General features: G+C 40.1%; 1 protein-coding gene across 1 annotated transcript in view; it reads left to right on the top strand.

Moving 5' to 3' along the window:
• Positions 1 to 12867, top strand: part of DMGDH (dimethylglycine dehydrogenase) — a 68225-nt gene that overhangs the window by 42009 nt on the left and 13349 nt on the right. The window contains exon 14 of the mRNA XM_049648588.1: positions 528 to 587. Within this exon, the coding sequence (XP_049504545.1) occupies positions 528 to 587 (60 nt within the window). The remainder of the gene's footprint in view (positions 1 to 527; positions 588 to 12867) is intronic.

The raw sequence follows: 12867 nt of genomic DNA, 5'->3' as shown, positions 1-12867 counted from the left end.
AAACATTAAAAAAAAATTTTTATCAGTAAAAGAGCCATGGAAACAAACTGAATTTTAGTGTCTACTATGCTATTCAAATAGTATTTGCTGACAGGCTACATTTAAATTTCAGAGTAAAAAAAATTACTTTTGGAGACCAGTCTGTAATTTTCCTATCAGAATCTATTTTCACAATCCAAAAGTGTTCTCTTCCCTAAGAAAATAATATATGAAGGTGATGTTACTGAAATGATTTTCACTCGTCTAAGATTAAAATGTGTGTTTCCAGGGGCACCTAGGTGGCTCAGTCAGTAGATCATGTGACTCTGGATCTTGTGTTGGGGCTACAGATTACTTGAAAATAAAATCTTTAGGGGCACCTGGATGGTCCTGTTGGTTATGTGTCCAACTCTTGATCTCAGCTCAGGTCTTGATCTCAGGGTTGTGAATTAAAGCCCTGTGTTGGGCTCTATTCTGGGTGTGGAGCCTGCTTTAAAAAAAAAAAACAAAAAAACAGCTTTTTAAAAAACTGTGTGCTTCCCTTTTAGATGAACTGTGATACAAATCCCTTGGAAGCTGGACTGGACTATTTTATAAAGCTAAATAAGGTATGTTTATACTCTGAAGGGTACTTGAAGTACATCTTAAAATTATGATGCTGTTTCGTGACAGAGCTATGCTTTAAAATTTAACCAAGTGTGATTATAGGACAAATGAGTTGAACATAAATACTAAGCATTGCTCATATGCTTTGTATTAAGCTTTTGTCAAAATTAGGTATCAGTTCAAGCCATTGCAGTATGCTCATAGATGTAAGATAGCAGAATCCAGCAACTTCAAAGACTAAAGCTAAATTCTGGGATAAAAATTAGTAAGGATAAGATGTCAGTAGACATTCTTGTAAATCCTGGTGATTTGTGAAGTCACACATTAGCTAATCACACATAGAGCATTAAGTGACTCTCCCTGGGTGCTCACAGCATAAAGCAGCCGTGCCAGCAGATCTTCCCATCTGCTTATTAAGCACTTTCATGTGTAACTGTGCCATCTGAGTGTAAGCAAATGACACGTTTCAAGTGTTTAGCATAAAATGAGTATTTACTGAGAAGCCAATACAGGTATGATAACTGAAATTCACATTCCAAGGGGAACCCCTGCATTAGGAGCTCTCACCTCAGACAGATAGCATCAGCATCATTTGGGAGCTTGTTAGAAATGCAAATTCTCACATCCCACCCCAGATCTGCTAAGACAGAGTCTCTGGGGCTCAGGCCAAGAAACCTGTGTTTCAACAAGCTGCAGGGAGTCTGATGCATCTAAATTTGCGAAGCACCAACCTACATAATTATTGTGGAAAAGTGTATTACGAAGCCAATTTCTTACAGCCTCTTTCGTCTATACAAGTCCTGCAACTATACATGAAGTGATCCCTTTGTTATGGACTGAATGATTGTGTTTCTCTAAAATGTACATGTTTTAGCCCTAACCCCCATGTGATGATATTTGGAGGCGGGGCCTCTGGGGAGTAATCAGATGATCAGGGTGGGGTCTCCACGATGGAATTAGTGTTCTTTTGAGAAACAGGAAGACAACAGAGCTCGCTTTCTGTCCTCATCTTGAGGCTATGGTGAGAAGGCGGCTGTCTGTGAGCCAGGAAGAGGACACTCACAGGGGAGCTTAATAGGCCAGCACCTTGATCTTGGACTTACCGACCTCCACAACTGCGAGAAATAATTTCTTGTTGTTAAAGTCACCTAGTGTGTGATATTTTGTTCCAGCAGCCCAAGCTGACTCAAATACCCACCGGGTAGTGTTTTAGTTACCGTAAAAGAACCTAACAGAGATGCAGTCAGTGGTAATATTGAAGGATAGGACAGCAGCTGCTGCTGTGTAGGATCCTTGTTAGAATTTCAAAAATAAATTGTCCTGTTTAGGTGCTAGTCAGCTAAAGTAAAGGCCGTTTTCCCATTCTATGGAAATATGTGAACATATGCATATGAATCAGGCTAAGAAAACTTTTTAAATGCCCCTGCATCAAGTTCCCAAATTCTAAGCTGAGATATTAACATAAACATGTATATTTATAGTATTAGATTTTAGGAAAACGAGACTCCTTAAGGGTTTTAAAGGGAATATCTTTCTGTGCGTTTTCCCTATGACTTTTATTTTTATGATGTACCATCTGCCTCCAGACCAGAGAAAGCAGGTGCTTAGAATTTGGGCAGACCCTTACAGCAGATTGCTCCTTCTGATAACAGAAGTCTTCGTTTAGTTGTTTAAAATAAGGATAAAAATGGCCTGACTCTTCAAAGCACTAAAGTTCTGTTGTTGGTCACCAATAGATAAATAGGTAACTGACTCTCTTGCTTCACAGTGTTTGGGTATTATTGTTTGGGGATAAGGCATAGATAAATGAGCTCTTCGTGCTGAAATTGGGTTTTTGGAACTCCCTTTATGATTATAAGCAGGTGTGGATTGTGTATTTATTAGTTCCTTTAAATTAGTTCAATAACCCAAGCTGAGCTCAGAATTAAGTTGTTTAACAGATGATGATTTTGATTTATGGTACGTTTTTTGTGATTTCTGAATTACTGGTTTTCATTCTGGTGTCACAGAGTTAATTTCTAGTGATTACGTTGGTTGACGTGCGGTGTAGCACCAGGACCTGGACCTAACTGAGCTAGTCTTTTTCAATTATGTTGACTTGGGTGGTTCATGGGTGTCACTGTGATGCTAGCTAATCTCTAAGACTGGGGACTAGGTTGGATCAACTTTTTTCAGATTGTGTATGGTGGTTTCACAACTTTATCTTTGTTTTGTAGCAGTCTATAAAATGAAACAGGTTTCTGAAAAACTAATTAACATTATAAACTAAACGATGTAATTTGATACTTCACGTTCTATGCCTAAAAATAAAAACGTTGCCCAATCTGGTTTCATACTACATTTTAAAGAATATGTAATGCCAGTTCATATTGCTTTGGAAAGTTGACAGTCTATGAGAACTGAAGCAGCAGTTAAGACAGAGGAATATTTTTTTATTCCATAAATACACCAATGAAAACAAAATTTTAAATAATCCTGGGCATTTCACAATTGTTTAAAATCCTTTTCTTTCTCTGGCACCTGGGTGGCTCAGTCAGTTAAGTGTCCAACTTTGGCTCAGGTCATGATCTCATGGTTCATGAGTTCAAGCCCCATGTCGGGCTCTGTGCTGACACCTCAGAGCCCGGAGCCTGCTTTGGATTCTGTGTCTCCCTCTCTCTCTGCCCCTGGCCCCACTCACATTCTGTCTCTCTCTTTCAAAAAAGAAATAAACATTAAAAAAAATTGGTTTTTAATAAAAATAAAATCCTTTTATTCCTTTCTCTTTGAAGCAAGCATGTAGAATTCTCCGCTTGGCCCTTGAGTGTTTACACAATAATTGTATAAGCCATAATATTAAAAAATTGTATAGGACATAGGCTGTGTTGGAGCTAGGAGGCCCCTGAAGGTGGCTCAGTACCCCTTCCTCATTTATGGGTGAGGAAACTGAAGCAAGGAAAGGTGTAGTGACCTCTGACCTCACCACAGTGCTCTCTCACCCACCACTTTCCCCAACAAAGTCCTTTGCTTCTTGGGCTTTTCAACCTTGAATAACTGCCCAGGAATGTTTTTCTGGCAACATATACTAAAATATGCATGGACTATGTTTTATTAATTGATGCCTCCCACAGTCATGTTTTTGTTGTAACTGATTTTGCATTTTATGTTAGGATCAGAATAGCTGATTTAACCACATTAAGGAGGAAAATGGGTGTCTGAGGAGATGGGCCATCAGGCCTCTTTGGAGACAACTGCGTTGTCGTCAAAACCAGTGTAAAAGTAGGGAAGAGAAAAAATGGAGTATTGAAGAAATCTTAGATGCCAAAGGAAAATAGTGCATGCTGCTTGTTTTCCTTACTTCTGAGAGTTGTTTGAGCTGCAGCCTTCCCATGGTGTTGGCTGATGTCGATGAGGTTTTGGTGTGATGGTGGTGGGGGTCCAGAGCCGACAACCAAGAAAGAATTCTTGAAGACATCTTTGGTGCAAAAAGGTGATTTTATTAAAGCATGGGGACAGGACCCATGGGCAGGAAGAGCTGCGCTGGGGTTGTGAAGAATACCTAGTTTTATACTATGGAGTTGGGGAGGTAAAGTCAAAAGGGAGGCCTCCCAAGGGACTTTGATCTGTTAAAGAGGGCTCCTAAGATACCTGAGGCCTTACTATGGTCAAGCTAAGGTTGTTTTCCCTCTAGTAAGGCATTAACATTAGGACATTAGGGGGTTCCTGGAGAAATGTTATATTCTGTATTTGCCTCAAGCATTTGTCAATGGCCTGCAGGTTATAAGGAAATTTAATTTTACCTTCTTGCCTTTGTTCCCCATATCACTATGGAGGGGTGATATTGGGGCTCCAGGAAACAGTCTACAGGCTTCTGGAGGCTGGCCTATTGATACAATTGCCTTTTTCTTGTAATTTACTAAGATATTTGTGCGTTGATGGAGACCCATGTTCTGCATGACTCTGATCTCTATCAATTGGCCATTTGTTTTCTTTCCTTTGTCCTTGGGCAGCCAGAAGTGCCTGAGGAATATCACACACATCCCATTTGGTGGTGGTGATGGTGATGTGTGTGTGTGTGTGTGTGTGTGTGCACGCGCCCATGCGCACACTAGCTTGCACTTTGTCCTCAGCCTGCCCCACGCTCCCTCATCAATGTGAAGTAGTTGTGCACAGGCTCAGTCTCCTTCTGAGTTAACATTGAGTAAGCACCATTCATTAAATACCTTGCTAGGACACAGGTCTAACAGTTAACGACATAACTCCTGATGGCTCTCCTATCTCATGACGTTTGAAGCAAATGGCATTTCAGGAACTGAAACTGTAGGAAACATTCTTAATACTCTGAAAATATCGATCCAGGAGGATTGTTTAGCAGTACACAACAGTGCCATCTTGTGGACAGTGAGCATAGAGCCTGGAAAGGAAGCATTAACCAGAAGCGCAATACAAGTAGAAATAATTAAATTATTTCTTTAAAATCTCAACTAAAATCCCTTTACCCCCCAAAAGTTATATCATTGCTATTAGTGGTATTAGAATTTCAATAGAAGCTACTTTTTGGGAAAAATTAGTGGTTCTGGCTTTTGGTTTTTTGTTTTAGAAATAAAATGCATTAGTCAAGAGCAAAAGGAAAATCAGCTGCCTTAGAATGGAATCATAAATATTGGAATTTTCCTCCTGGAAATACTGAGTCTATGTCCATTTAGAGACAACTTCTGCTAAGATTCAGAGACTGAAGTAACAATGTAACATGTTGAAGCAGGTTAGGAGAATTTTTTCTTTTTGATGTTTATTTTTGAAAGAGACAGAGTTCCAGTGGGGGAGGGGCAGAGAGAGAGGGAGACACAGAATCCGAAGCAGGCTCCAGGCTCTGAGCTGTCAGCACAGAGCCCGACGTGGAGCTTGAACCCACAAACTGTGAGATCATGACCTGAGCCGAAGTGGAATGATTAACTGACCGAGCAACCCAGGCGCCCCAATAATTTTTTAAAGATCCTTCCCACTCCCAATTTCTTCCTTGGCTTCTCTTTTCCTGTCATGGGCTTCTAACCAGTAGAGACAGAATAAGGTGATAATAACCACAAGTGAGAAGACAATGTTGATAGAAAATACAGAGTCTGTCTTTGTGGAAAAATTATTTAAAGCGTAACTAGTAGGTAAAACAACACAAAAACAAAGAGGCAAAGCACCACCAGGCTTACTACATTCTAAGTATTCAATAAATGTTAGCATTATTAAAATACCAGAATGGAAATAAATAATTACTCACAGACAAGTCAGAAAGGAGTTTCTAATATGTTACAGTGGTATAAGTACCCAACTCTGGGGAAATTTTAGGTAAATGGTAATAGGCATTGAGGCAGAAAATTTTCAGTGACTCTCAGTCTTGGCATACATTAGAATCATCTGGAGTATAATTCTTTTAAATCATGAAATGATTAAAAAATTTCTAAGGTTCATGCTGCAACCCACATCAATTTAAAAAGAACCTCTGGGGGGCGCCTGGGTGGCTCAGTCGGTTGGGCGTCCGACTTCGGCTCAGGTCATGATCTCTCAGTCCGTGAGTTAGAGCCCCGCATCGGGCTCTGTGCTGACAGCTCAGAGCCTGGAGCCTGTTTCAGATTCTGTGTCTCCCTCTCTCTCTGCCCCTCCCCTGCTCATGCTCTGCCTCTCTCTGTCTCAAAAATAAATAAAAAACATTAAAAAATAATAAAATAAAAAGAACCTCTGAGGGTAGGAATTCAGGCATCAATTTTGTTTTGTTTTGTTTTAATTCTCCAGGTGATTCCAAAACAGATGGAGAGGGATAGTGCTAGACCAACGCTTTTGAACTGGCTGTACATCACTAACTTGGAGAACTTTTTAAAGATTGCCCTACCCTCAGTGGTTCTCAGCTGTGGTTCACAGACTGGTAGCATCAGTGTTAGCTAGGGATTGGTTAGAATTGCCAGGTGTTGAGTACCATCCCGGAATCGGAAACTCTGGGGATGTGCTCAGTGATCTGCTTTAACAAGCCCTCCAGGTGATTCTGATGCTCCCTCAAGTTTAAGAATACTGACCGGAAACCAGTTGGATTAGCTCTGCAGGGAGGGTTTGGGTTTCTTGGTTTTGTTATGCAATGAAGATTGAGACCCGCTCTCTGAGTTCTTTACCTTTATGCCTGCGTGGTCCTGTAAATAAACAGAACTTTAAAACAAGGGGTTTGGTTAAAGGAGGGTGCTATGGAATTGGTAGTGAATTGGAAGTAAGTAAATCTGTCACCTACTCTGGCTAGGCTACAGTTAATACATTCTGCACCAAATTTCTCTCTCTGTCTCTTTGGAATTGGACAGTAAGTGAATGTTTTTTTTAAAGTCACCAAATTTTAGCTGTGTGTCCTTGGGAAAGCCACTTAGTTTCATTTTGCACCCGAGACTGCTAGTGTATAAAATGAGGGCTCCTTACATGTCTAAAACCCTAAGAAATACCACCTAGCGGAGTAATTGAGGATGTTGTTACGGTTATCCATATGAACCACATAATTGTAACACTTTAATTATGCCATCCTTATTCCCTTACCCATTTCCATTGCTAAATGATAAAGGAAAAATGAAAGAAAAGAAGTAAAACCTAGGCTGAGATAGAGTTTATCATGCCTAAAACATTTATCAGAGCATATTAAGCTACCAGCTATTGAATCAGTATCCTCATATGTATCCAATTTCTGTTAGGAACCAGTGTTCTATTTCCACCCTAAAAGTGTAAGTGTGCTGTTTAGATGCCTGCTTTAAAATTTGGAAGTCTCTGGAAACTCAGGACTAGGAATAAGTTGAAATAATTCTTTAGATTGCTTTTATTATATTTTTATTTTAACAGCTTAACTAAACATGCAATAAATGGACATATTGAAAGTGCACCATTTGCTAAAGTTTTAAAAAATATTTATTAATGTTTATTTATTTTTTGAGAGAGAGACACACACACACACACACACAGACAGGGGCAAGTGGGGGAGGGACTGAGAGAGAGGGAGACACAGAATCCAAAGCAGGCTCAGGCTCTGAGCTGTCAGCACAGAGCCTGACGTGGGGCTTGAACCCACAAACCGCAAGATCATGACCTGAGCCAAAGTTGGACACTTAACCTACTGAGCCACCTAAGCGCCCCAGGTTTTCTTTTTTTTAAATGTTTATTTATTTTGAGAGAGAGGGAGGGCATGAACACATGCACCTGGGGCAGGGGCAGAGAGAGGGGGGGAGAGAGAGAGAATCCCAAGCAGGCTTTGCACTGTCAGTGTGAAGCTGGACACTGGGCTTGAACCCACAAACTGTGAGATCATGCCCTGAGCCAAAATCAAGAGTGGCTCCCTTAACCCACTGAGCCACCCAAGCACCCCACCATTTGCTAAGTATTAATGCACGTATACACTTGTGACACTACGACCACAATTGAGGATGGTAAGCCTATCCCTCTTCCCAGAAATTTGTTCAGGCCTTTTTGTAGTCCCTACTTCCCAACCCTCCCTATACCCTCACCTACTTCCCGAGGAACTTTTTGTCACTATAGACAATTTTGCATTTTCTAGGGTCTTATATAAATGGAATCCTATAATATATTTATAATATATTTTGTTTTGGTTTTGTTTCTCTCACTAAGCATAATTATTTTGAGACTCATCTGTGGTATTACATGTATTAATAAGTCGTTCCTTTTAATTCTAAGTAAAGGATTCCATTGTATGTATATAGCACAGTTTGTTTATATACTCAGTGAACTTTGGGGTTGTTTCTAGTTTAGGACATTTCTCTTGGGTAAATAGGAGTGGAATGGCTGCATAAAATGGCACGTATATGTCAACTTTGTAAGGAATTGTTTTACACAGTGGTGAACCATTTTATATTTTACCGCTAGTTAGTGAGAGTTTCTGTTCCTCCAAATCCTCACCCAACACCTGTCATGGTCAGTCTTGTTAACTTGAGTTACTCTATGAGGTAAGTAGTAGGGTCTCATACTTTTGATTTCCTCAGTGACTTGATGTTGAAAATCTTTTTATTTGTCCACCATTCCTATCTCTTCATTTATGAAGGAAGAGCGAGTATGCACAAGCGAGTCAGGGAGAGGGTCAGAGGGAAAGAGAGAATCTGAAGCAGACTCCACACTGAGCATGACTCTGGGGTGACTCTGGGCTGGATCCCACGACCCTGGGATCATGACCTGAGCCAAAGTCAAGAGGGGGATGCTTAACCGACTGAGCCACCCAGGCACCCCTCTTTTACTCCTTTTTTTTTTTTTTTAAGTTTATTTATAGTGAGAGTGAGAAGGGGAGGGGCAGAGAGAGAGGGAGAGAGAGTGAATCCCAAACAGGCTCTGCACTGCCACCAAGGGCCTGATGTGGGGCTTGAACTTAAAAACTGTGAGATCATAATCTGAGCTGAAATGAAGAGTTGGGTGCTGAGTAACCCAGGTGCCCCTCTGTTACTAATTTAAAAAAATGTTTTTTTAATGTTTATTTATTTTTGAGAGAGAGAGAACGAAGGAACAAACGAGTGGGAGAGGGACAGAAAGCAGGTTCCAGGCTCTGAACTGTCAGTACAGAGCCTGATGCGGGGCTCGACCTCACAAACCACGAGATCATGACCTGAGCTGAAGCCGGATGCTTAACTGACTGAGCCACCCAGGCGCCCCTTTTACTCATTTTTAATAGGGTTGTTTTTGGTTTTTTTGTTTTTGAAAGTTCCTAATGTATCCTAGGTACAAGTCCTTTATTAGATACATGCTCTGCAAATATTTTTTCCCACTCTGTCCTCTTTTCATCCAATACATCTGATAGTGTCTTTCAAAGAGAAGTTTTATTTATTTTATTTTTTTAAAGGTGCCATTAGTTAAGGTTTATTTATTTTGAAAGAGAGAGAGTGAGTATGAGCGGTGTAGGGGCAGAGAGAAAGAGAGGGAGAGAGAATTCCAAATAGGCCCCATGCTATCAGCACTGAACCCAATGTAGGGCTTCAACCCATGAACTGTGAGATCATCACCTGCACTGAAACCAAGAATCAAATGCTTAATTGCCTGAGCCACCCAGGCACCCCAAGGGCAGAAGTTTTAAATTTTTTAATATTTAAAGTCCTTATCAACTTGTTCTTACCGATGATGCTTTTGGTGTCGTATTAAGAAATCTTTGCCTAACCCAAAGTCGTAAAGATTTTTTTGCTGTTTCCTCCTAGAGGTCTTATCAACCTTTTACATTTAGGCCTATTATTTATTTTTAGTTAATATTTATATCTAGTGCCAGGTATGAATTAAAGTTTATGTGTGCGCATATACCCACGGATTTGTTTCCATTACCATTCATTGGAAATGCTGCGCATTCTGGACTGTATCACCTGTGTACCCTTGTCAAAAATAAGTTGTCTATAAATGTTGAAGTCTCTTTCTGGACTCTTTTTTTGGACTCTATTGACTTATATGTCTTTCTTGATTCCTGTGCTGTATTGATAACTGTGGCTTAAATCAGATTGTGGTAGCCTTGCAACTGTGTTCTTTTTCAGTCATTTTAGCTATTATAGGTCCTTTGAATTTCTATGAATTTTAGAATTTATAAAAACATAGGAATTGTGTTGCATCTATAGGTCAATTCAAGTCTCGCGCTCATGAAAAACACATATCCCTCCATTTACTTAGGTCACCTTTAATTTCAAAAATATTTTTTAGTTTGCAGATTTTGCATATCTTTTTGTAGATTTATCCTTAAGTATTTCATATTGATAATGTTTAAATGGTATTTTTGATTTTCATTTTACTGCTAGTATATAGAAAACAGCTGGTATTTATGTATTGATCTTGTAATTTGCAACTTTGCTCAACTCAGTAGTTCTAGTACTTTTTTGAACTTTTTGTAGATTCCATGGACAATCATGTTGTATGCAAATAGTTTGTCTTTTCTAATTTAGATGCCTTTTATTATTTATTTATTTATTTATTTATTTATTTATTTTTCTTGCATTACCACAGTGACTAGTTCCTCCACTGGCTGAACTTTCAACAGAGTTAAATAGAATGTTGCTTGTTCCTGATCTTAGGTGGAAAGCATCGAGTATTAAGTGTGATGTTAGTTGTATGTTTTTCATGGATGCTCTTTATCAAGTTAAGGACATTCCTATCTATTCTGAGTGCTAAAAGTTTTGTTTTTAATCAGGATATCAGATTTTGGCAAATGCCTTTGCTACATCTACTGAGATAAACATATGGTTTTTCTTTTTTGCTTTGTCGTATAATGAAGGACATTTACTAATATTAAAATGTTAACTCAACTTTTCATTTTAGTGGCAAAATCCACTTAGTAATGATGGGTTATCTTTTTCTATATTGTTGGATTTCACTTGATATTGTTATTTTTTTAATATTTATTTTATTTTTGAGATAGAGCATGAGCTGGGGAGGAGCAGAGAGAGAGAGGGAGACACAGAATCTGAAGCAGGTTTCAGGCTCCGAGCTTTCAGCACAGAGCCTGACGTAGGACTTGAACTCACGAACTGTGAGACCATGACCTGAGCTGAAGTTGGCTGTTTAACCAACTGAGCCGCCCAGGTGTCCCTCATTTGATAATTTTTAAATTAAAAAAATATTTTTAACGTTAGTTTTTGAGAGACAGAGAGACAGAATGCAAGTGGGGGAGGGGCAGAGAGAGAGGGACACAGAATCCAAATCAGGTTCCAGGCTCCGAGCTGTCAGCACAGAGCCCGACCCAGGGCTTGAACCCACAGACTGTGTGATCACAACCTGAGCTAAAGTCAGTTGCTTAACCAACTGAGCCACCAGATGCCCCTATTGATCATTTTTAAAATACATTTTGCACCTGCAGTATCTTTCTAGGATGTATCACAGCTTACAATTATTTTTTTTCCTTTTTCTTTTGAATGGAATGTAAGCTTCTTGAGTACAAGTTCTGACAGGACAAAATACATTTTGTTTACTTTTTTATTCCTAACACCCAGCTCAGGGATGGCATATAGCAGGTGCCCAGCAAGTAATTTTCTGTTGAAACTAGTGTCAAGAGCTGATGCTGGAGAAGTACTGAGACCTCGTCATGAAAGGTCTCATCTGCCAGGCTAAGGAATTTGGAGTGAATCCTGGAGACACTGGGGAGCCACTGAACAATTTTGTGTAAGGAATGACCCACAGATGACAGAAAATAGACTAAAAAGGAACTAGCCTGGTGACTGGGAGAGCATTTCCCAATTACTGAAGAAATGCAGTGGAGTGATGTTGAGGGCTTCAACTAAGGCATTGGACATAGGATGGAGAAGAAAGAGGTGTGAGTGATAGGAAGAAGGTAGGATGGAGACCACGTGAGGGACACTATGTGAAGGGAGTGGAGAAGAGGATTTAGGATACTGATCACGAATGGGGAAACACAAAGGGTGTAATTGGGAGGCTGGAAGGACTGGTGGGGTTGAGGGGCTGTGGGACAGCCAACCGACAGCTGCACATGTGTTTGGGGACCTCTGCTCTGAAAGTATGGATTTGGATTGTTCATGTATGGGTGGTAATGAAAGCCAGGGGAGTGTTGTGAATCCCCTCTTCTTCTTCTTCTTTTTTTAAATGTTTATTTATTTTGAGAGAGAGAGAGAGAGAGACAGTGTGTGAGTCGGGGCGGGGGGGTGGGGCAGAGTGAGAGGGAGACACAGAATCTGAAGCAGGCTCCAGGCTCTGAGCTGTCAGCACAGAGCCTGACGCGGGGCTCAAACTCACGAGCTGGGAGATCATGACCTAAGCTGAAGTCGGACACTTAACGGACTGAGCCACCCAGGCACCCCTGGGAACCCGTGCTCTATAGCATGCTGTACTTAGCTCTGTAGTGATACTTGGTATATCCCATAATGTCAGCTGCTTCAGCTAGTCTGTGAGCTTCTCCAGGACAGCTGGAGAATCCTTAGACTAGTGCTGTGTCTGATCATTAGTAGGACCTGAGTATTTGGTGAAGGGTTTGAGTTATGGCTCTGCCACTTGCTCTGAAAGTAAACAAGTTGCTTAACCTAACAACACTTCAGTTTTCGTATCTGTAAAATGAAGAAAATAGCGACCTCATTTGTTTATGAGAGGAGTAAAAAACATGTGGTGTCTCAATAAATGTTAGTTTGTTCCATCTTAGTGAAGTGAATATAAAAGTATCTAGGGAAAAACAGCTGTAGAGAAAAGCCTTTCCATTTTTTTAAAGACCCCAGCAAGAAAGATCTTGTGTCCCTATTGAGGACTCATTTATTCATGTGTTTCTTGTTGTATTTAATAATTATTTACTTTTCATTTAGGCTCGAGTGCTAAATGTGA

Source organism: Panthera uncia, assembly GCF_023721935.1.
Source record: "Panthera uncia isolate 11264 chromosome A1 unlocalized genomic scaffold, Puncia_PCG_1.0 HiC_scaffold_17, whole genome shotgun sequence".
Classification (NCBI taxonomy): Eukaryota; Metazoa; Chordata; class Mammalia; order Carnivora; family Felidae; genus Panthera; species Panthera uncia.
The sequence above is the reverse complement of the archived record's forward strand: the minus strand, read 5'-3'. Positions and strand labels throughout refer to the sequence as shown.